Consider the following 22,371-nt stretch of genomic DNA (forward strand, 5'->3'; position numbering starts at 1 on the left):
CCCTGTCCCACCATCCTGCTCCTTCTGCAGCTTTACTTTTTATTTCTGGAGACTTTCCACTGATCTCTGAGAGCTGCAGCAGCCCACACATGAGAAGTGAGTGGGACATTATAATTGATATGTTTGCTTTGAGAATTGTCCCTGTAAGCATCATTATTATTATTATTATTATGAACTCTCTGAAGGTGTTTGACTTGTTTATGTGATGTTTGATGATTAAAGCTCAGATATATTGAACAAAAGTTCCCCTCAGATGTTGTTCCCCTCACAACTTCATTTTCACAATCACAGTTTGTGTTTTTTTGTGTGTGTTTTTTTAATTATCGTTAAAGATAGTCCAAATGTTTTGCTGCTCTGCTCCAGGTTATAAAGCCAGCTGCAGCTCTGCACAGCTGAGTCCAGGTCAAAGAGACAGTGGAAGATTTAGAAAGGACAGGGCCAGTAGGAAACCGGGTTGAGGATATGAAAAGTGAGTTTTAGCTTCCTTGGAATCACTGGACTAAAAAAGAAAATATAACTGAATAGTTGTAGTTGGTGGAAAGAACCAGTAGGAGGCAGCCACACAATGCCAAAGATGCCAGCTGCCAAACCCAAAAGAAGAAAAAGAACACACCTGAGCCTGCTGCACTAAAGACACACAGCTGCACCAATCACTGCATGCTCTGCCTCAGGACAGGCCTGCGCTGCTGCATGCATCAGGAGGTGAGTTTATGTTTCTTCGTGACTCATTTCAGTGTTTAAATATTGTCAAACTGTGTCCAGAGCTTGAAACACTGACTGTGTTCTGTCTGTAGCTGGTTCAGGGATCTGAGGCAACATGTCCATGATGTTCAGAAAGCTGATCCCGAGCATGAGGCAGCTGGTATGCCTCAGCCACATGGTCATGCTGCTGTCCTTCAGCCTGATGCTGTGGTGCTTCAGGTGGCTCACACACACTCTAAACTTTAAGTTGCTTCACACTCACAAACCCTCAGAACGACTTGTTTGTTAAAACTGTCCAGTAGTAACATACAGAAGTTATTTTACCCCAGACACTGAACTTTTTACTCACATTAACCAATTGGTTTTGTTCTCTAAATTGAAGAAAATGGTTTTAGTTAATATAAGAGCAGTGAGGCTCCATGCTGCCCCCCTGTGTGTAACTGAAAGATGTTTTTTTTTACCAGGCTGTTCATCTTTATTTTGCTTTAGTTTTTGCTACTTTCCACATGGCTCCTCACCAAAATCATTTCCTGTTTATCTGCAGTCATGAAAGGCCCTTGGAGTTCTGGAGCCAGTACTTCCAGAGAGACAGTGGGCCTCACAGGATCCCCAAGCAGCTGCTGGAGTCTACACTGGAACAAAAGGGTACGAATCAAAAATGATGCTGACATGACTACATCATGCAGGTTTTTTCTGAGCCTGGCAGAGATCTGATCTTTCTACTTGTTGTTGTCATTAAGTGCTTCTAACATTCCACACTCCTGCAGAGAACAGCATCTTCACGGTGGTCAACGGGACGAAGACGCTGCTGGTGGCCGCTTACCGGGAGCACCGAACCGGCATCCACGAGGTCAGTGAGCAGATTACAACGCAATGAGGCAACATGGCAATAATAATAATGGGTTTAGGGAGTTTCCCTGCTCCTCAGAACTCTGGTAGCCCGGCTGTTGTCTCGTGCTGCAGGTCCGGGTCATTGCCGTGGTGCTGCTGAGTGAGATCGTGGACTACCGCTGCGTCCTGCGCTGTGAGAACCGGCTGAGCAGCTGTAAAGGCTACAGGAACGTGCACAGTGACAACTTTGGCTTCCCGTACGGGACGGCGGACATCATGTGTCTCCTCCCCTCAGACTGTGAGTGGCCGTCTCACGTGGCTCTGACCGCTGGTGATCACTTCTCTGAAGGTACGGCAGCTTTCAGGGGTCTGTCCGGGTGTTGGTCCAGACCAGTGGTGGAAAGTAACTAAGTACATTTACTAAAGTACTGTTAAGTACAATTTTGAGGTACTTTACTTGTGTATTTACATTTTTTTTTTTTCTTTACATTTTATGCGACTTTTCTCCACTACATTTATCTGACAGCTTTAGTTACTTTTCAGGTCGAGATTTAACATGAAAACATCAAGTTAAAGTGATTAGACATTTTTAAATCAAACCTCATAACAGTATACTAAGTAGTATAATGAGCTCTACCTTTTTAATAAAAAAAAATAAAATATATATATATATATATATATATATATATATATATATATATATATATATATATATATATATATATATATATATATATATATATATATATATATATATATATATATATATATATATATATATATATATATATATATATATATATATAAATATATAAAAAATGCATCACTATAAATAATCTAACATGTTTAGAATATATAAAACAACCTGAGTGGGGCCATTCTGCATAACGAGTTCTTTTACTTTTGATACTTTTGTACTTTTACTTCAGTTTTGAATGCAGGACTTTTACTGTAGTGGAGTACTTTTACAGTGTGTTATTAGTACTTTTACAACAGTAAAGAATCTGAATACTTCTTCCCCCCCACTTGTCCATACTGAAATATCTCTCTACAGCACTCTGACCTGCAGGTGGCAGCAGAGCAGCAAAGTGTCCACAGCAGCTCCATCTGAACTACAGTGTATACAAGCTGTTGCATGGGGTTTTTCTTTTTTTCTGACATTACGTAAAAAAAAAATACAATAAAATAAGGTATTACAAATACAAAGCATATATCTGTAAACTGATATAATGGGGCAATATAACCTTTGCTTTAACATCAAGTCCCAATGTTCTTGAATGCTAAATTACTGTGTATTCTATGTGGAAAAATACACGTTTTCGGACAGAAAAACCTGAGATTTGATGTAAAAAAAAAAAAAAAAAAAGCTGTCAAAAGTCTATTCGAACACTTCCCGTCATATTATAGTTATATATATATTTTAAAAAAGTTTGCTGGCTGTTTAGTTTTATTTACAGTGTCGAAGAAATTTGCACCAAATCTCAGCAGTGCCATTGACTCATCTCAGACTTGATCTGTTGTCTTCTACAGAAGATGAGGTCAACTTTGATCTGTAATAAGATCTGTAATAAGTGACCCTCATCAACACTCTGCTTTAAAGTCGAGATATTTCAGTCAGCAGCTGCTGGACTTTGTGTCACTGATACAAAATCAGTCAGTTTCTGCAGATCTTGGCTTTGTTTGGTGTCTTTTAAAGTGCTGCTTGCTGTATCAGAGTGAACCAAAGCGCTCTTCCTCCCTGTGAACTCTCAGAAATTCTGGACACGTTCCTTGAGGTGAAGAACCAGAAGGATCAGTACGACTCGTTTCCTCTCAACTTCACCGTCTGCTTCTCCACCATGTACGACTACAGCAACGTGCTGCAGGTCACAGCACACTTTAACATGTCTCACTTTACTGAGGAAACGTCTGTTTTCTACAAGAACAAAATAAGACATTTAAAAGATGAATTCACTTAGTTAGTCCAGAGAATATTTCCTTAGCGTTTCTTTACTGTTTGACTTTTAATGATGCAGAGACCAAAACTGTTTATTTTAGTGCCTGATGTCCCCCTGAACATGTGTCTCGTCTCATCCTGCCTTGTCTTGTCTCATCCCTTCTTGTCTTGTCAACTACTGTCCTGTCGTGTTGCAGCTGGTCCAGAGTCTGGAGATGCTGCAGTTACTGGGGGTGGGCAGAGTGGTCGTCTATCTGACCAGCTGCAGTCCTGAGACGCAGCGTGTTCTGGACTACTACACACAGAAAGGTGGAGTGTATTTAATGCATCAATTCCCTTTCATTGTGTAAACACTGAGCCAACACTGCCCTTTATCCTGCATCACTCTTCTTTATCCTTCATCACTCTTCTTTAGCCCCTATTTAAAATTAATATTTTATATAGCACCTTTCAAGAAATGCAAAGATGCTTTTCATGGGACATAAGTGACAGAGGGCACTGAGGGGGACAGATGTGCTGGAGGGGTTTTTTTGGGATGCAGCTGTGTGCTATGAGAGGGCTTCAGAGACCAGGTGCTTCAAAAGTTTTCAGCTGGGTGTAGGAAGTGGAGACCAGACCTGCATCAGGACCGGCTGGAGGAGGGCAGTGAGAGGCGAGGCTGGGGAGGGATGTGTAGTTCAAGAGGAGGAGTTTGTAGTGGATGTTTGACTTGATTGGAGTCAGTGAAGGTGGATTATGCAGTGCTGGTGTTGTCAGCATTGGACTGAAAGCTCAAAACCATGTTGGCAGATGATCTGACCCAGGGGGAAGCATGGACAGCTTTACATCCACGATACTGCTGTCAACTTAATGTCCACAATCCAGAAGTGTCCCTTTAACTAAACCCTGTGAACATGATTTCCTCCTCAGGTCTGGTGGAGGTGATCCCCTGGTCCATGTCCAGATATCTGAACGTGTCTCGAGGCTGGCTGCCCTATCACGGTCCAGGTGACCTGCACTACTTTGGCCAGATCCCTGCCCTCAATGACTGCATGTACAGATACATGTACCGCTCCAGGTACCTGGCCCAGCACGACATAGACGAGCTCATCCTGCCCCAGGCAGTCAACACGTAAGACAAAGATTTGAAATGCAGTGTTTTAGAATAATGCAGCAATTATTGATGCTTCATAGTAAAAGTTATAACTCATTAGACGTGTATCACTGGTTCTATTTCTTTCTTTGTCCCCAGTTGGACGGAGCTGATGCCTCTGCTGGAGCAGAAATATGGCGCTGAGCAGTGCTTCCTGTTTGAGAACAACGTGTTCCCCAGCACTGTCTCCCAGCCTCCTCCGGACTCCCAGACTGTGCCCCTGCAGGACTGCTGCCCCGGCTGGAGCAACGTGACCGGGGTGAACATCCTGGACCACCTGTACCAAGAACCCATCAGGGAGACCATATACCAAAACTTCAAGATCATCGTCAACCCGCGAGTGGTGTTCACTGCGAGCGTTCATGGCCTGCTGAGCACGCAGACGAGCTTCTCCTGGGTGGACAGGAACATCGCACGCATGTACCACACCAGGTAGATAAACAAACACTTGTGTTTCTGCTCCAGGTCTTCAGGAGCTGATCTATGAACACTAAAGGCCCATTTCTCTCTGATTTAGTCCATAAATCTGGTAATGAGCAGAGATTATAACAAAATACTTGCTGAAAAGTTTTTTTCTTTTCTCAGCTTCAGATGAACTCCCATCTCTCTCTCTTACACTTTTTAACCAGAGCAGCTCCCGGCCTGTGCTCGTGTGGTTCACAGTTGGTTCAACTTGAACGAACCAGCTCTGAGCCTGTTTGCTTTTCCACTGAGAGCCTTGTCATTACGTCACTGCTAACATCTGTACATGTCTCCGCCCTCTCAGCAGTATAATAACAGCAGACTCCATGTCTCTACAACACATCGGTGCTGCTCATCTTCATCACTATGGACGCCCAATACATTCTATAAACACTGAATGTAAGATGTTAATGTTGGACTTTGTTGTAAGCTAACGCTAGCTAGCTAATGTTAGCACGCTAGCAATCGCCCGCTAACGTTAGCACGCAAGCTCGCCTGTATCAATCATATTGCAGTTAAACAAATCAAATAAATGAATGATACACGTTTTAGTTGGTCTCCTAAGGCAACGAGTTGGTCTTCTTGGTCCGATAGCCCCGCCCCCAGCCCCTGACGTCGCATTCGTGGTTCAAGACCAGCAGACAGTTGGTGCCGCTGTGAAACCCATTTCCCTTTTTACTTTTTTTTTCCCCCCAGAGCTGGCTCTCTCCTCTCGAACAAACTGCTGTTCCCTGTAGTCACTCAGTTTACGTTCCTGTACTGAAGGTACAGGTGCAATGAACAGGAGAGGCTCTCCATCGCTCAAATTCTCCCTCTCTCTCCACTCTGTCTCAAAGTAGGAAGTACCGCCGGCGACTGTATTTAGTCATTTTAGTAAGGTGTTAGGAAGATATGGTTGCTGTAGCAGCTTTCTAACTAAACTCTCAGCTCATTGGGTGATTCTCGGGGTGTTTCCAGCTTGGTGAGTTCTGATCCATTCAGAGCTCCGGGTAAACACTGAAGTGAACCAATCTTTTGTACAGATCTTTTTTTTTTAATGAACAGATTCTAGTGATTCAGTAGAGGACACTGAGATGTGCAGTTTGTCTCAGATGTTGTAGTTGTGCTGCTGCCTGCAGGATGAACTGAACCTTTACTAGCTGCTTTCTGTCTGTTTCTCAGACCTGCGATACAGACTTGGCTGAAACCAGATCAGCTGATCTATGACAGCCGCCTGCTGAACTTCAGATCCAGCCTGATCCCGCAGGTGAACGATGCGCTGGCAGGGAGCGGGCTGCTGAGCCGGGCTCACACAGAGCACGGCTCCAAACTTTAGAGATGAACTCCTTTTTAAAACTGAACCAACTTTATAATAAAAGTTTCTGTGATCATATGTGTTGAAAGAAAAACTGTTACTGTGTGTAAAAGAGCAAAATGAAGAAAATGGCAAATAAATTTTTGATACTAAAGTTCCTATTGTCTCTTTCTGATAAATGAAAAGTTTGTTTTGTATATGGAGTCCTTCAAGTCACACAGGAACTTTTAGAAGCAGAATGTTCTTTGAACAATGTATTAATTCAAATATTTCCAATCCGAACATAATGAGAAATACTGATCATGATTACAGGACGTGGAGTTGGAGTCTTTAACCGGTAGAGGAGACAAAACTGGCAAAGTCTATTGACTCTTCTATAGCTGGTGAGAGAGCTGAGCTGGGTTTTTATTTTGTTTAATGTAAAAAAGCTCTACTTTTTTCACTGTGTTGGAACTGTAGTCTGTCCAGGATTTACAGGGAATGGATGTTTGTTCAGTTAGACTAATTTTGACATTTTGTGCTGGAAGTTGAAGTCTTGCCTTGATGCAGTTTCTCACTGTGACCACTGGGGGCAGTAAACACTCCTAATCGTATATAAATCATGTCAACAATGAACATGTTATACTCATAGACATAGTGCAGCAGATAACCAAAACAATCGTTCAGTTTGTGATAAAAGCCTGAAATTTGGTACACATATAGCCAAAGGCATACCGAAAAGATTTGGATATGGAGGCATCATGAATTTTCAACATGGTGCCCATGGCAGCCATTTTTCAAAATGGCCACCAGCAACGCCTGTTTTCTTATGAGTGACAGACATAATGTGATATTTTAGACATATTTACCATATATTGTACTTGGTAAATGTCTATAGGATAATTGAAAAGTATCATTTCATATTCAAGATGGCCGCCATTTCCCAAGATGGCAGCCGTCACTTGATTTGACGCATATGATTTCGGTGTCAAATCAGTCATCGTTTATGATGCAGAATTCAAATTCTGAACTTAAAATTGGCCGGAAGCATCCTTCTACCTCACAACTGAACATGACTACTGTTTCTCTCAAAATGGTAGCCCATATCTGCAAGAACTGAACCATTTAATGAATGGAAATGTAATAGAGTGGATGTCAAAGCACAGCCAGGGCACACTGGCGACACCACTGTTGTGAAACTCAGCATGGGGTTCAGTGCCAGCTAAATACACTCCTCTAGTCTTAATAATGCCATATTTCTGTAATGTGCTGGTTGTGGTGATAGTTTAGTGGTAGTGTAGTTTAGTTTCCTAAATGCTATCTAATGTTAGCCCCACATCTACTTAATAGTTTATTAATTTAGATGTAGTTAGATAGGGGTGGAAACTTAGATGAATTCTTTCGACACGAGAACCAACCGTGTCCATGTCTGATGGGGGAGGTCTCCGACTGGGACAGAAGAGTGATCTGCTTCCATGCCTGGAACAAGTTCACAGTGCATACTCAGAAAGTCCAAAGGTTACCTGTACCATTGTAGATGGGGCAGCCATCATCCAGATGCTGAAACCAAGTTCAGTAAAAACCTTCAATGACTATGGCCATGGGATCTTCATTCCATATCTGACCAGAAAACTTGAAAGTGTGTCCAGGCTTGATCTGGTGTGGGACCGCTACTTGTCTGATTCTCTGAAAGCTGCTACAAGAGCAAAGCGTGGAACTGGGATTCAGAGACGTGGTAGGTGATGTAGCCATTCTCAGGAACTGGCCAAACTTTCTCAGAGTTGACAGCGATAAGACAGAATTGTTTGCCTTTCTCTCAAAAGCTCTGCTCACATCGTTACTGCAGGAGGACAAACAGCTTGTTATCACTAGTGACATAGAAGTCCTTAGCAAGCCACCACTCCCAGATAGGTCTTCGATTGCTCCTTGTACACATGAGGAAGCCGATAGTCGCATGTTATTACATGTAGCCCATGCAGCAAGAAATGGCCATCATAAGATCATGATTCAAACAGTTGATACTGATGTTGTGGTGCTAGCTGTGGCAGTGGCTCAGACTCTACAACCAGAAGACGAGCTTTGGTTGGCTTTCGGAACTGGAAAGAGTTTCCGATACTTAGCAGCCCATGAAATTGCAGCAGGGCTAGGACCTGAGAAAGCATGTGCGCTACCACTGTTCCATGCAGTGACAGGTTGCGACACTGTGTCAAGCTTTGTTGGCCATGGGAAAAAGACTGCGTGGTCTGTATGGACTGTGTTTCCTGAACTTACGCATGCCCTGTTGAAACTGTATTCAGCCCCAACTGAGATACCACAAGAGGTAATGGCCACAATTGAGAGGTTTGTTATCCTACTCTATGACCGAACCAGCACATGCACAGAAATAGATACGGCAAGAAGGAAGTTATTCGCCAAGAGGCACAATGTAGAATCAATCCCTCCGACCAAGGCTGCCCTGGAAGAGCATGTCAAGAGAGCAGTATACCAAGGAGGTCATGTGTGGGTCAAGTACTGGTGTCAAAACCAGAACTACCTTCACCGTGCAAATGGGGTTGGTCAAAGACATCTGAGGGAGACTATGAACCCTTCTGGACATGCCTACCAGATGCAGGCCAGTCCAGTTATGAACTTGTCTCTTGCAAATGTAAGAAGGGTTGTGTTGGGCATTGCAAGTGCAAAAAAGATCAGTTGCAATGCACTGCCCTCTGCTTCTGTGAATAGTCTTCCTTGTGATAGACCCTAGATTTGGCCTCACTTAACATATGTCTTGTGAGATAGAGCAAATATTCTCAGAAATTCTACATTTGCTAATTCAAATTATGCATCAAGAAAAATGTATAATTCGACACAGAGTTTATGCGTATCTAACCAGTCTGGAAACAATGGCGGCCATTTTGAATTTTTTATGAAAATGTCTGATCCAAAAAACACATTAGCAAGCACTTATGGTAATTAATTAATCGAATTCTGTGTACAATGTCACATTATATCCATCACTCATAAGAAAATTGTTGTTTCTGGTGGCCATTTTGAAAAATGGCTGCCATGGGCCCCATGTTGAAAATTCATGATGCCTCCATATCCAAATCTTTTCGGTATGCCTTTGGCAATATATCTACCAAATTTCATGCTTTTATCACAAACTGAACGATTCTTATACATATTGGAGTTAAGCTGCTGGACTATATATACAATGTGAAGCTGTATGACTCTAGCCTGGGTATACCCATACTGCCTTGCGGGCTCGAATTTCATATTAGCGCCGCTAGCGGCTAATAGCCCCGCTACCGTATTGAGAAGAATGCCGCCTGGTCCCAATGTCAAGGAAGGATGCTCAAACAGCTGGATTTGAAGGATACTACGTCATCGACATCCACCAACGGACGGAGTCCTTCTTCTGCCCAAATTCCAAGGATGCATGTATGTATCAAAAAGAAATGGCCAAAAAATATCTTTTAAAAAAAACATAAACAAATGCCAGAATATTTAGCTAAAGATAATAAACGTCGTCTTGATACATTGCCATTTAAGTTAATTAATGCCGTCTCAGTCGGCTAAAGTTATTAATTGGTAAATATATGCGTCAGTCTGATGATTTACTATGTGTAAAGTATACGTAGCTATGCCAGTCAGAGAGTTAAACGTTATTGTGTTAATAGACCGACAGTCAGATATTATCAGTTATTGTTATTTATAAATAACTTTTATTCTGTAAAATAAAAAAAAGGGAAACGGAACACATTTCGATGGTGAGTTCTGCTCCAGGATCAGAGAAATATTCAGGTTTAATCCACTTTGTGGCTTTTCCTTGCTAAATCGTGGAGATTCAATTCAAAAAGTGGAAATAACAAATTATATAGATCAATTACACACAGAATGAAACATTTCATGTCTTCATTTATTTAATTTCTTCTAATTATAATGATTATGGATTCCATTTAATGAAGAACTAAAATTCAGTGTCTCAATAAATGTTTAATATTACAAAAGACCAATTTTAAAAAGTATGTTTAATATGGAAATGTTGGCCTCTGAACAGTATGTCCATCTATATGACTCAATACTTGGTTGGGGTTACTTGACTTGAACTACTGGAAATGGACTTTTCCATCATATTCTAATGTATGAAGATGATCCTGTATATTCTGTTCCTTAATGTATATCTATTATTATTAGATTATTATTATAAGTGTAAAACGTTAAAATTTATTGTTATTGTATTGAAGCTTCTTTGTCATTGAATCATTTTTTTCATGACTGTATATATTTTATAGATTATAAAGTGAAAATAAATTGTATACACTTTTTGCTACTTTATTTTATTTTATCACATTTTCTCTTAACAGCCACAGAAATAATTATTATATTAAATACTGCATTAAAATGTTATTTAAGTTTAATCAGCTGACTATAAAAATATGGATGTTTGTAGTAAACAGTAAACATCCGGCGGTGCACCGTCAGTTACCGGAGCAGCTGCCGGTGTCAACGGGAGGATAAGCCGGAGCGTCCGGCAGCGACGCAGCGACGCCCGCTGGCTACAGGAGGCAGATTCAGGAGGCAGATTCAGGAGTCAGAGTCTGGCTGCAGGAGGCCGGCGGAGGATGCTGCTGGAGCCGCTCTGCAGGGCTCCGTCCCCGGGTAGAGACCAAGCTGTGGCTCGGTGTTGGAGGCTCCGCGGCGGAGCGGCTCGCTGCTCTCCGCTGATCCGTTTTATTCCAGCAGGATTGTTTTATTTTTTGAATCGTGGTTTTTATTTCCAGGTCAGACTGTGAGTTTCCTGTGCGGCTGGTTGTACTAAAGATGGCCGGAGATGGAGGCGCTCTGAAGGATATCAATGAGATTAAATCTCAGTTCCGGACCCGGGAGGGCTTCTACAAGCTGCTCACCCTCTCAGACTCCCAGCAGCGGGGCGGCCTGCCGCGGGGCCCGTCCTCCGGAGCCACGCTGGGCCCCGGGGCCGGAGCCGGGCCGATCCCCGGCGGAGGGGTCGGGCTGCTGCAGGGGCCCGGGTCCGCCGCCGCCTCCTCCTCCACCGCCGCGGCCAACGCGTCCCCGGCCGGCTTCCTGCCGCCGGTCCGGGTCAGCATGGTGAAGTTGCAGCCCGAGGACCCGGGAGAGGAGTCCGAGAGGGTCTGCTTCAACATCGGCAGGGAGCTCTACTTCTACACCTACACCAACATCAAGAAGGTGAGCTGCAGCTAGCTTAGCATGTAGCATCTCTGCTGCTGGAGCTGCAGGAGAAGCTGTACGGAGAGCTCCGGATCCGGCTCAACCTGCAGCGGCTCCGCGGGCTGCAGGTCTCCGGGCTGCAGGTCTCCTGGCTGCAGGTCTCGGCTCTGTTTGTGTTGTGCAGTGCGCCATGATGAGGTGGATCTGATATAATCTTTATTAATATCATACAACAGGTTAATTCTGGTGCAGCATGAATCTCCTCACATCATTTGAACATTATTAAAGTATTAAAAACAGTCAGTTATTCTCTGAGCAGCTTCAGTTACGTTGAAGAGAAATCATCTGATTCATGTTTGATATTTTTGCAGAATCACTGCACTGAATACTAAACACTGCCTTCTTTATTGTTATTTAAAATGTTATCCCCTTGTGTCTTTTACAGACAGCTGGTGGTGGAGGAATTATCATATGAAATAAAATGACTACTACAGTAAAACACTAACAGGAAACAATCTGTATTAACATGTGATTTATATATCAAGAACAAAATATATTAAAAGTATAAAATGTATTTTATGTGCAAAAAGATAAACGTAAGAAAAAAGTAAAGTACAAGTACCTTAATCAATAAATGATATGTTATTATATAAATATATTTTATGAATTAGAACATGACCATTTATTTCTACTGTATTTAATTTTTATCACATTTTGTCTTTTGCATGACATTAAATGAATAAATCACATTTTATTGCAGTATTTTTACTGTTAGTCATTTTATTTAATAATATATATTTAGTATTAATCATTCTGCTGAGTGTCGAGTAAAAGACAGAAATGGTGATAAACTGATTAAAGTGAATATAATTCAGTGCAGGTGTTTGTAATTTTGCAGAAATATTGAAGAGAAATATTAGAAATAATGAGAGTATTTTAATCTGACGCAGGTTAATATTTCAGAGGTAAATATTTAGTTTTGACTTGAGTTAAAATTCAGATGAAGATTTTTATTTTCTTAAGTGTGTGTGTATATATATATATGTGTGTGTGTGTGTTTATATATGTGTGTGTGTGTGTGTGTGTGTGTGTGTGTGTGTGCGTGTGTGTGTGTGTTTATATATACATATATAGATATGTGTCTGTGTGTGTGTGTGTATACAGTTAGCATATATATATATATATATATATATATATATATATATGAATAAATCAAATGAAACAACACGACACTGATAAAGAATATAATAGTGTGTGTGTCTGTGTGTCTGCGTAGGCCGTGGACCTCAGTAAGCCGATCGATAAGAGGATCTATAAAGGAACTCAGCCGACCTGTCACGACTTCAACCAGTTCTCCGCCACGGCCGAGAGCGTGGCGCTCATCGTTGGCTTCTCTGCCGGACAGGTGCAGTACCTGGATCCCATCAAGAAGGAGACCAGCAAGCTCTTCAACGAGGAGGTACTCTAGAGAGTGTGTGTGTGTGTCTCCAGGTGTATTAGCTGTCAGAGTCCTGCTTCATGTCCAGCTAACTGTATTTATATAATATTTACAGTAAGGCCTGTCATGATAACACATTTTTTTAGGATGATACAGAAACTATCAGGATAAACAATGGTATCGTTGTTTTAGTTTTAAAACCATATTAGAGCATAATAAGTTCATCCTTTTCCACTGCAAACATTGGAATTGAAATGTGGAAAAGAAGTATTAAAATATCCTAGATAAATAAAATATAAATAAATAAACTACAACCAAAACAAATAAAATAGACTTTGAGGCTCTGTTAACAAAACATTGCACTGAGATTATGTATTATATTAAATTAATTTCTATGGAAAAGGATGAACTTATTATGCTCTAATATGGTTATAAAACTAAACTACACTATTCATAATATAAAGTTATTTGGCGTTGTGTTGCCGTTGCCTCAGCAAAGTGTCTGTCACCCATCACTCAGTCAAACCCCGACCCACCTCTCTGTCCGCCTCTGAGACATGAACTCCTCAGAAGTGTCATTACCAGCCCTTAAATGAAATTCATTATGGACATGGACTTAAAATCATTGTTTTATTTTATGGCCTTGGTGCCCTGGCTTTTGGCCTTTGTGCTCTCAAAATATTGACAACACAAAAGGCCAAGTGGCCTTGCCCCTAAATGACGAAATTCCAGGCCTGATCGTGATAGTTTCTGGGAAAATATATCGTCTTAAAAAATTTGTTATCATGACAGGACTAGTCAATGATGGAAAATATTCTTTCAGCGTGACTCAGAAACCTGCAGAAGTTTAGTGTCAGACAGCAGAGAATAAAACTAAGAGGAAGTCAGTAAATAATAGTGAGGACAGATATATATATATTTAATATTTCAGTCAAATATCAGCTGGTGTTCTGAACAGATCATCAGTTTGTCTCTTCTGTGTTCTATCCTGTAATGTCTCCTCACCATCTCCTCCAGAGGCTGATAGACAAGTCGAAGGTGACGTGTCTGAAGTGGCTTCCTAAGTCTGAGAACTTGTTCCTGGCGTCCCACGCCAGCGGCCACCTCTACCTCTACAACGTGGAGCACCCGTGCGGCACGGCGGCGCCGCAGTACTCTCTGCTGCGGCAGGGCGAGGGCTTCACCGTGTTCGCCTGCAAGACCAAGACACCCCGTAACCCACTGCTGCGCTGGGCCGTAGGCGACGGTGGCCTCAACGAGTTCGCCTTCTCCCCGGACGGCGTGCACGTGGCGTGCGTGGGCCAGGACGGCTGCCTGCGCGTCTTCCACTTCGACTCCATGGAGCTGCAGGGCGTCATGAAGAGCTACTTCGGGGGGCTGCTCTGCGTTTCCTGGAGCCCCGACGGGAAGTACCTGGCCACGGGCGGCGAGGACGACCTGGTCACCGTGTGGTCGTTCGCCGAGAGCCGCGTGGTGGCGAGAGGTCACGGCCACAAGTCCTGGGTCAACGTTGTGGCGTTCGACCCGTTCACCACCTCACTTGAGGATGAGGAGCCCATGGAGCTGAGCGGCAGCGAGGAGGACCTCCACCAAGGGGCGCCCAACAACTCCATGCACTTTGGCCGCGTGCGGACCAGCAGCACGCTGTCCCGCCTTTCTCGCCACAGCTCCAAGGGCGGCGGCTCAGCGGCGGTCACGTACCGGTTCGGCTCGGTGGGCCAGGACACGCAGTTCTGCCTGTGGGACCTGACGGACGACGTGCTGTACCCGCGCCTGCCGCTGTCCCGCGCCTTCACGAACACTTTCGGCCCGTCGCTGTCCAACTCCGGCAGCGGCGTGGTCAACAGCACGTCGGGTGGAGGCGGCGGTGGAGGCGGCGGAGGAGGAGGCGGCGGCGGCGGCGTGGTGGAGGGGCACCATCACCCACCTAACACCAACACTGGCACCGCCAACCCGCCCACTCTGCCCCTTCCGCTGCCTCGCTCCCTGTCCCGCTCCAACTCGCTGCCCCACCCCGCCGTGGCCAACGCCTCCAAGGGCCCGGGCGCCTCGGAAGGCGGCGGGGGCGGTGGCGGAGTAGGGGGGGGCACCGGGGGAGGGAACAGCACGCCGTTCAGCATCGGCCGCTTCGCCACACTGTCGCTGCAGGAGCGCAAGTCGGACAAGTCGGGCTGCGGAGGCGGCGGGGTGGAGAAGGAGCACAAGCGATACCACAGCCTGGGCAACATAAGCAAGAGCAACGACAAGATCAACGTGGCGCCGCGCAGCAACCGCCTGGATGCCGCCAAGGTGCTGGGCACCACGCTCTGCCCGCGCATGCACGAGGTGCCGCTGCTGGAGCCGCTCGTCTGCAAGAAGATCGCCCACGAGCGTCTCACCGTCCTCGTCTTCATGGACGACTGCATCATCACGGCGTGCCAGGAGGGACTCATCTGCACCTGGGCGCGGCCCGGCAAGGCCGTGAGTCAGAAATAATATATATCTTAATGTTATATTATATTTTAATGTTTCAGTTCATTAAACTGTTAAAGTTACAGATACTGAAGCTCTTCATGTTCTCTGTCTCTGATCAGAACCTGGCGGCTCAGAATGGGAACTCTCCCAGCGGCACCGTGGTATAACCAGAGGACAACCCCCGCCCCCTCAGACTCCTGCCGATCAGTATTACACCGTCAGTATGACCCTGGACCCCCTGGACCCCCTGGACCTGGTCCTGTCTCAGCGCTGTGGTGGGAAACTCTTCCTGAGCTCTCAGTCTGAGAGACGACGTGTCTTTATCCATCACACTTCTTTTAAAGATGATTTATTTGGCGTCTCCGTGCTCTGTTAGACTGTCGGGACTCAAACTTGCGACTCAGCCAGTGATCTACCAGGACGCCCGTCTTTATTCTTCTGTAGACAGTTAAACAGTTCACATTTCACATAACAGACTCCAGAGTCCTGCAACTGATCTCAGATCCTCCCCAGGTTGCGTCTGCAGTGAGTGGCGCCCTCTGGTGGCTGTAGTGGTTATTGTGCATCATGTGCAGCAGGATTCTGGATTATGTGATCTGAATCTGAACCTGTCATCATGTTGTGTCTTTATGATCCGAAACGTTTCATTTAATTTTTGGACGTTAAAGACACAGACAGCTTCAGAAGTTTCAGTTCTTCCTGCTGAACTTCAATCAGATCTGATATTTCTACATCAAGTACAAAGATGAAGTTTTATTCCCAAGCAATTGAAAAAAATAAGACGGTGTCCTCCATCTGTCACTTCAAGACTGTTTACATTTAAATGGTAGAAGTGCGTTCTCGTGGCGTCCACAGCAGGACGGGAGAGTTTCCCGCCGCACGCTTCACCTCACCACCACCGCCCAATGCTCAGACGCTCTGCAGCAGCATGGAGCGCCCCATCCCCCCGTCCCTCCGTCCCCTCATGCAGAAGCCACAGCCGTATGTATTTAAGTTATTTATTTTGTCACCAGACTGAGTTGTAATTTATGATGTAAATACTGAAAATACTCTATAAATAGAAAAAGGACAAACGCATCAGGAGATAATGACTCGATGAAGGAGAAGAAGAAGAGGAGGGGAGGAGGAGAGATGAAGAATATTAATATATGAAGATCTATTGTACACAGTAACACAGTTAAACATGAATGTTGCTGTTTTAAGGACTTTAACACGTCCACGTGTTTTTATTTGGTGTGAGCGAGCTGCACACACACACACACACACACACATATACACACACACATACATACACACTCATGGTGTAGCATCATTTATAAACTGTATGTTCATTCCTGTTGCACCTGAATTGCCTCTTGCAAGAGTTTGCACATATAATAAATCCACGGCTCTGCTCAGCTTCTGTGTCAACATCCACATTTTTTTCTGTTCAATTAATCTTTAAAACATGCAGCAGCAGAAAGCTTCTGTCAGAGGTTAGAGGTTAAAGGGCGCTGCAGCTGTTTCTGAGGATCCGTCTCTTTCTCATTCAGTCTGGATCTGATCTGAGCCCAAAGACTCATCATGCAGCAGCAGCATGGTGCTGAAACATGATGGAGCAGCAGCATGAGGCAGCAGTATGATGCAGCAACATGATGCAGTAGCTGCATGATGCAGCAACATGATGCTGGAACATGATGGAGCAGCAGCATGAGGCAGCAGTATGATGCAGCAGCAGCATGATGCAGCAGTATGATGCAGCAGCATGAGGCAGCAGTATGATGCAGCAACATGATGCAGCAGCAGCATGATGTAGCAACATGATGGAGCAGCAGCATGAGGCAGCAGTATGATGCAGCAACATGATGCAGCAGTATGATGCAGCAACATGATGCAGCAGTATGATGCAGCAACATGATGCAGCAGCAGCATGATGTAGCAACATGATGCAGCAGCATGATGCAGCAGCATGATGCAGCAGCAGCATCATGATGCAGCAGTTTTTTAATAACCATCATTAATAAATAGTAACATTGACAGTATTAATTTGAAAAAAATAATAATTCACTTTCATTTATTGATTGTTACCATAAAGAGAGAAGATGAGACTGAAATATATCAAATCATTACTGATTAAATCTGCTGAAGTGATCAAAGGTGCTCCTTCTGTTTGGTTGTTTGTTTGTTGCACTAAAAAGATTCATCAGAAAGAACACTGTCACTGTTTCACTGTTCAGACAAAATGTTTGTTTACAGCAGAAACACGATCAACTTTAACTCTTTAAACACCTGCAGCACAAAGGTGTGTGTGTGTGTGTGTGTGTGTGTGTGTGTGTGTGTGTGTGTGTGTGTGTGTGTGTGTGTGTGTGTGTGTGTGTGTGTGTGTGTGTGTGTGTGTGTGTGTGTGTGTGTGTGTGTGTGTGTGTGTGTGTGTGTGTGTGTGTGTGTGTGTGTGTGTGTGTGTGTGTGTGTGTGTGTGTGTGTGTGTGTGTGTGTGTGTGTGTGTGTGTGTGTGTGTGTGTGTGGAAAGTAGAGAGAAAAGTTGAAAGAGCCAACAGTTTTTCTTCACTGAAACAAAAATCATTCCATGTTTATGTTTTTACATTTCAGGCTGAAACAGACACTTTATTTTACTATTATTGTTATTATTATTATTTTTATTATTATTTGTGTGTCAGATATGCATTCTCTATTCTCACCCACACACACAGGATGACAACACTGTATCAGTTTGTAAATGGAGATCTGTTATTAAAACGTTAAACCTGAAACTGTCCTCTGTTTTTTATTATTATATAAATAATAATAGTTAAATATAATGTTTGGTTTAATAATAATACTTCTATATGTATTTTTATGATATATTTTTATTACAGGTAGATTTTATTTTTATCATTCTGTTCTATTAGATGTAAAGTGTTCTGTAATAGAGTCGCTGTTCTCTGTCTGGCCGCCAGGCGGCACCGCAGGCGGAGACACTCAGCTTCATTCACTCTGCGCATGTGCAGCTGAGTCATCTACTTACCGCCATCAACACCGGAAACTTAATGTGTAACTATCAAAATAAAAGCTCCTAAAGCCCGCTGACCTACTTATAAATCAAATGTAACACACTCTCTCTCTCTCTACTTTAAACAAGAAGTGAACCCAGAGGTCAAACACATTAAATACATAAATGACCTTAAACAATAAATAGTTACACACAATAAGTAGATAATAATAAAACATAAGAATACTATTTTTATATATTTTATTATTATAGTATTACAGTTTGAACGGATTAAAATCTTTAAATTTGCTCCTGACTAGTTCTGCAAGTTTATTTTATTTATTTACCTTTTAAGATGAACAAACTATAATAATTATTAAAACTGATAATTGTAACTAATGTGTAATGTTTTATAAACCTTATTATTGTATTTTCTTGTTTGTTGTATTTTTATTCAATTGAATTAAAAAACACTAATGAATATTTCCTTTTCAACAAAAGGAGTAGGATATTAATAAATAAATATTACTGACTATCTGATCTGAGGGTTGTTCCATCAAAGTGGATAAGTCTCGCTAATTTAAGTGAGAGATGCGTTCCATCAAAGTGGCTTATGTGACTCGCCGCTCAGTAACCATGGTAACTTACACCACTGAACTAGCCTGCTCCGGGGCAGGCTTACTGTTGAGCTTACTTTAGCTGTGTGTCAATTTATTTCTGACAGGTGGCAACAATATCCCAAAAGACAGTTCCGCCACGTTTCTTTTCATGCGGGCGTCACTTTTGTCATGTCCCTGCGGAAAGTTTAGATTTAGTTAGGTCCACGGGGCAATCGCACCGAGCACTATTGTTATACTGTGGATTTTTTCTTCTTCCTCTTCTGGACACAATTTTGTCCCGCTGCTAGACAAATTATATATCAAAACGTGCGGTTTGATCAGGATCGGTGTGCTATTACTTTTTGCAACGGAATAGGAATTTTTTTCAAAATTTTGCATTGAAGTGAATGGGACAGCCAAAAAAAATGACTGAAAAACAACAATAATTGGACATTTTCAAACGTCTACTTATCCGCCATAATTTCACCTAGAGACTCCATTTAAACTTTAAACAGTAGACACAAGTCTTGTGTATTGGTGTATTAATCTACGTTCCGATACGTCATATAGTTTTCTATCAATCCCTGTTCAATGACCAGGGTCCATCTCCTACACGCCAGACTGCTGGTGTGCTGCTGTGGCTATGCTGTGGATTATCCCCTGTGCAGTTCTGGAGTTATTGCTGCTTCTCTGTTCCTGGTCACCCGGTACCCGATTACACACTACCGCGAGCTCAGCGCGAGCCCTCACCGCCGGTGTCAGAGCTCCTCCACCTCAATAACCACCTTCGCCCGGACTGTTTGGACATTCTCGCAGAAACTGGACTTCTCTGCAGACGCCATCCTCCACATAGAGGCTTAGGTTGCATTTTCACTTACAACTACTCTTCCCCTAACTCTATCCCATCACTCTGGTCCTGCCACACACCGACTTCTGGGTTACGTCATCACAACAAACAGCACGTGAATCTGCCAAATCTCCGTCCCCTCCTTCAAGCCTCTCATCCAATCTCAAAGCAATGTCACCTGAAACTGCCTTTGCTGAACACCCACTCATTCAACAATAAAGGCCCCACCCTGAATTAATTCATAACGGACAATAACCTGGACTTCCTCTGCCTTACTGAAACCTGGCAGAAACCCATGGACTATTTCTCCCTCAACCAAACCACACCACAGGATACACTCATTTGGACAAACCTCGTCTTGAGGGCCGGGGAGGTGGTGTTGCTTTAGTCTACAGGAAGGACATTAAAACAATCACCATCTCCATTCCTCCCGGCCCCTCCTTTGAACACCTGGCCTTTAAACTTTAAACACACCCAAGCCAAATCCCTCCTTTCTCCCTGAATTCTCAGACTTTCTCACCCACCTAAGTGCCATCTCACTCTTCATTCTCCTAATGGGTGATTTTAGTTTCCACATCGACAACACAGACTGCAGACACGCCACAGAATTCTTGGAACTCCTTCAATGCTTTCACTTCACCCAGCACATCAACTTCGCCACACACAGCCATGGCCACACTTTGGATTTGGATTGCTCCACCGGTCTCATTGTGAATCACCTCTCCAGCTTCAACATCTCAGATCACCTAGCAATCACTATGGACATTGACACCCCCATCCCCATCCCAAAGGACAAGCGTACCATATCAGTCAGAAACCTTAAATCCATCTCCCCCTCCGCTCTCTCAGCCTCCATTGCCATTCAAATGTCCACCTCCCCACCCCCGCTGTCCGATTACCCATCTGAACTTGTCCTCTACTACAACCACACACTCTCCTCCTGCCTGGATCAACTAGCTCCCATTAAAACCAAATCTGTCTCATTCACTCACTCAGCCCCCTGGTACACTCCTGAACTCCACAAAATGAAAGCCCACAAACGTGAGCTGGAAAGACTTTCAAATAAAACCGGTCTTACAGTCCACCTCCAAGCCTACACAGACTACCTCACAGAATATAAAGATGCTCTCTCCACTGCCCGTTCCACTTACTACTCCGAATCAACAAACTTCTCAAACCCAGCGACAATACATCAGGCTCATTTACAGACGAGAAGTGTAACTCCTTCCTGTCATTTTTTCCAACAAAAATTGACACCAGACCAGAAAAAATCAGACGTCATAATCATTGGTCCAAAATCCCTCATGAAAACCACAGACAACTTCAGCCTCAACATTGACAACTCCACTCTGCCCCCCCATATCACTTCCAGACTGGACTATTGTAACTCAGCCGCTCACCTACTCACCCGCACCCCCTCCAGTGATCACATAACCCCTGTCGTCCAGAAGCTCCACTGGTTACTGGTTCAACAGCGCATCCACTTAAAAAACCTCCTCCTCACCCACAAAGCCCTCCATCACCAGGCCCCCTCCTACCTCACTGACCTCCTCCATCACCACACCCCTTCCCGCAGACTCCGTTCCTCTGAACCCAATCTCCTTGCTCCTCCCACCCGGCCCAAGCACCGAACCTGGGGCGACAGAGCCTTTTCTATCGCCGCCCCCTCCCTCTGGAACTCTCTCCCCAAAAACATCAGAGACTGCTCAGATCCATCCACATTCAAAAAACTCCTCAAAACTCACCTGTTCAGAAATGCTTTTAATGTGTGAACCTTGTTGTTGATTTTAATTGTTTGTTTTATCTTTAACTGCATTTTAACTGTTTTAAGTGTAAAGCGTCATTAAGTACCCTGAAAAGCGCTCTATAAATAAAATGTATTATTATTATTAATATAGAACAGGGTTACTTCGCCAAGTTAGGCAAATTAACAGTAAATTAATTTTAGTTGTGAGTTCTCCGAACTTAGCCTACACCTAACTGTGAACATACAGCTGTTACTATCCAGCCTACTGATAATATAACCAGTCTAATTGTTTCTAGTGATCTAATTGTTAATTTATTAACAACTACAAATAACACAATAAGTAGGATTACTCGTGCAATTTAACAATTTTTTTTTGCAATGCCATCTCGCTGGCTCTGTTAATGGCAGCAGTATTGTCTGTTTTTTGTTTCCGTCACTTGATATTCTTCATAAAGCTCCTTCAGCACTGCTTTTCACTGCGACATCTCATTGGCTGCTCCTGGCTGTTCCACGATTGATATTACAAGCTGTTTATATACTCCGCGCTCGTGCACAATAACGGCTCGTATAGTCTGGGTTGAGTTAGCGTTGACTAGAATCGGCTGAGCTGCGTTAGTGGAACGGCTTTAGCCTCAAGTGAAAGTTGGTGTTCATTCTAACCTGGCTTTTTCAATGAAGCTGCGGTTTGTTAAGCCATGTTGATGGAACACCCCTCTGACCTCTGACCTTAGAATTTATCCTGTGAAGGCTGAATTTATATATATAATATATATATATAATGTTGGTAACTATGCACTACCAACTATAAAA

The 22,371-nt window shown here is 43.5% G+C and overlaps 2 protein-coding genes across 2 annotated transcripts; both read left to right on the forward strand.

Moving 5' to 3' along the window:
- Positions 1 to 549: 549 nt before the first annotated feature.
- LOC131970084 (uncharacterized) lies at positions 550 to 6,511 on the forward strand. Its single transcript, XM_059331348.1, has 10 exons — positions 550 to 702; positions 795 to 921; positions 1,247 to 1,347; positions 1,470 to 1,552; positions 1,666 to 1,882; positions 3,286 to 3,398; positions 3,667 to 3,778; positions 4,379 to 4,580; positions 4,701 to 5,033; positions 6,225 to 6,511. The coding sequence occupies exons 2-10, from the start codon at positions 818 to 820 to the stop codon at positions 6,376 to 6,378; spliced, it is 1,419 nt and encodes a 472-aa protein (XP_059187331.1). The 5' UTR covers positions 550 to 702; positions 795 to 817; the 3' UTR covers positions 6,379 to 6,511.
- Positions 6,512 to 9,705: 3,194 nt separating this feature from the next.
- On the forward strand, positions 9,706 to 17,539 carry zmp:0000000529 (WD repeat-containing protein 20). Its single transcript, XM_059331908.1, has 5 exons — positions 9,706 to 9,756; positions 11,100 to 11,526; positions 12,785 to 12,967; positions 13,964 to 15,406; positions 15,520 to 17,539. Coding segments are annotated over exons 1-5 (2,103 nt in total). The 5' UTR covers positions 9,706 to 9,754; the 3' UTR covers positions 15,568 to 17,539.
- Positions 17,540 to 22,371: the final 4,832 nt, after the last annotated feature.

Source organism: Centropristis striata, chromosome 4 (assembly GCF_030273125.1).
Source record: "Centropristis striata isolate RG_2023a ecotype Rhode Island chromosome 4, C.striata_1.0, whole genome shotgun sequence".
NCBI lineage: Eukaryota > Metazoa > Chordata > Actinopteri > Perciformes > Serranidae > Centropristis > Centropristis striata.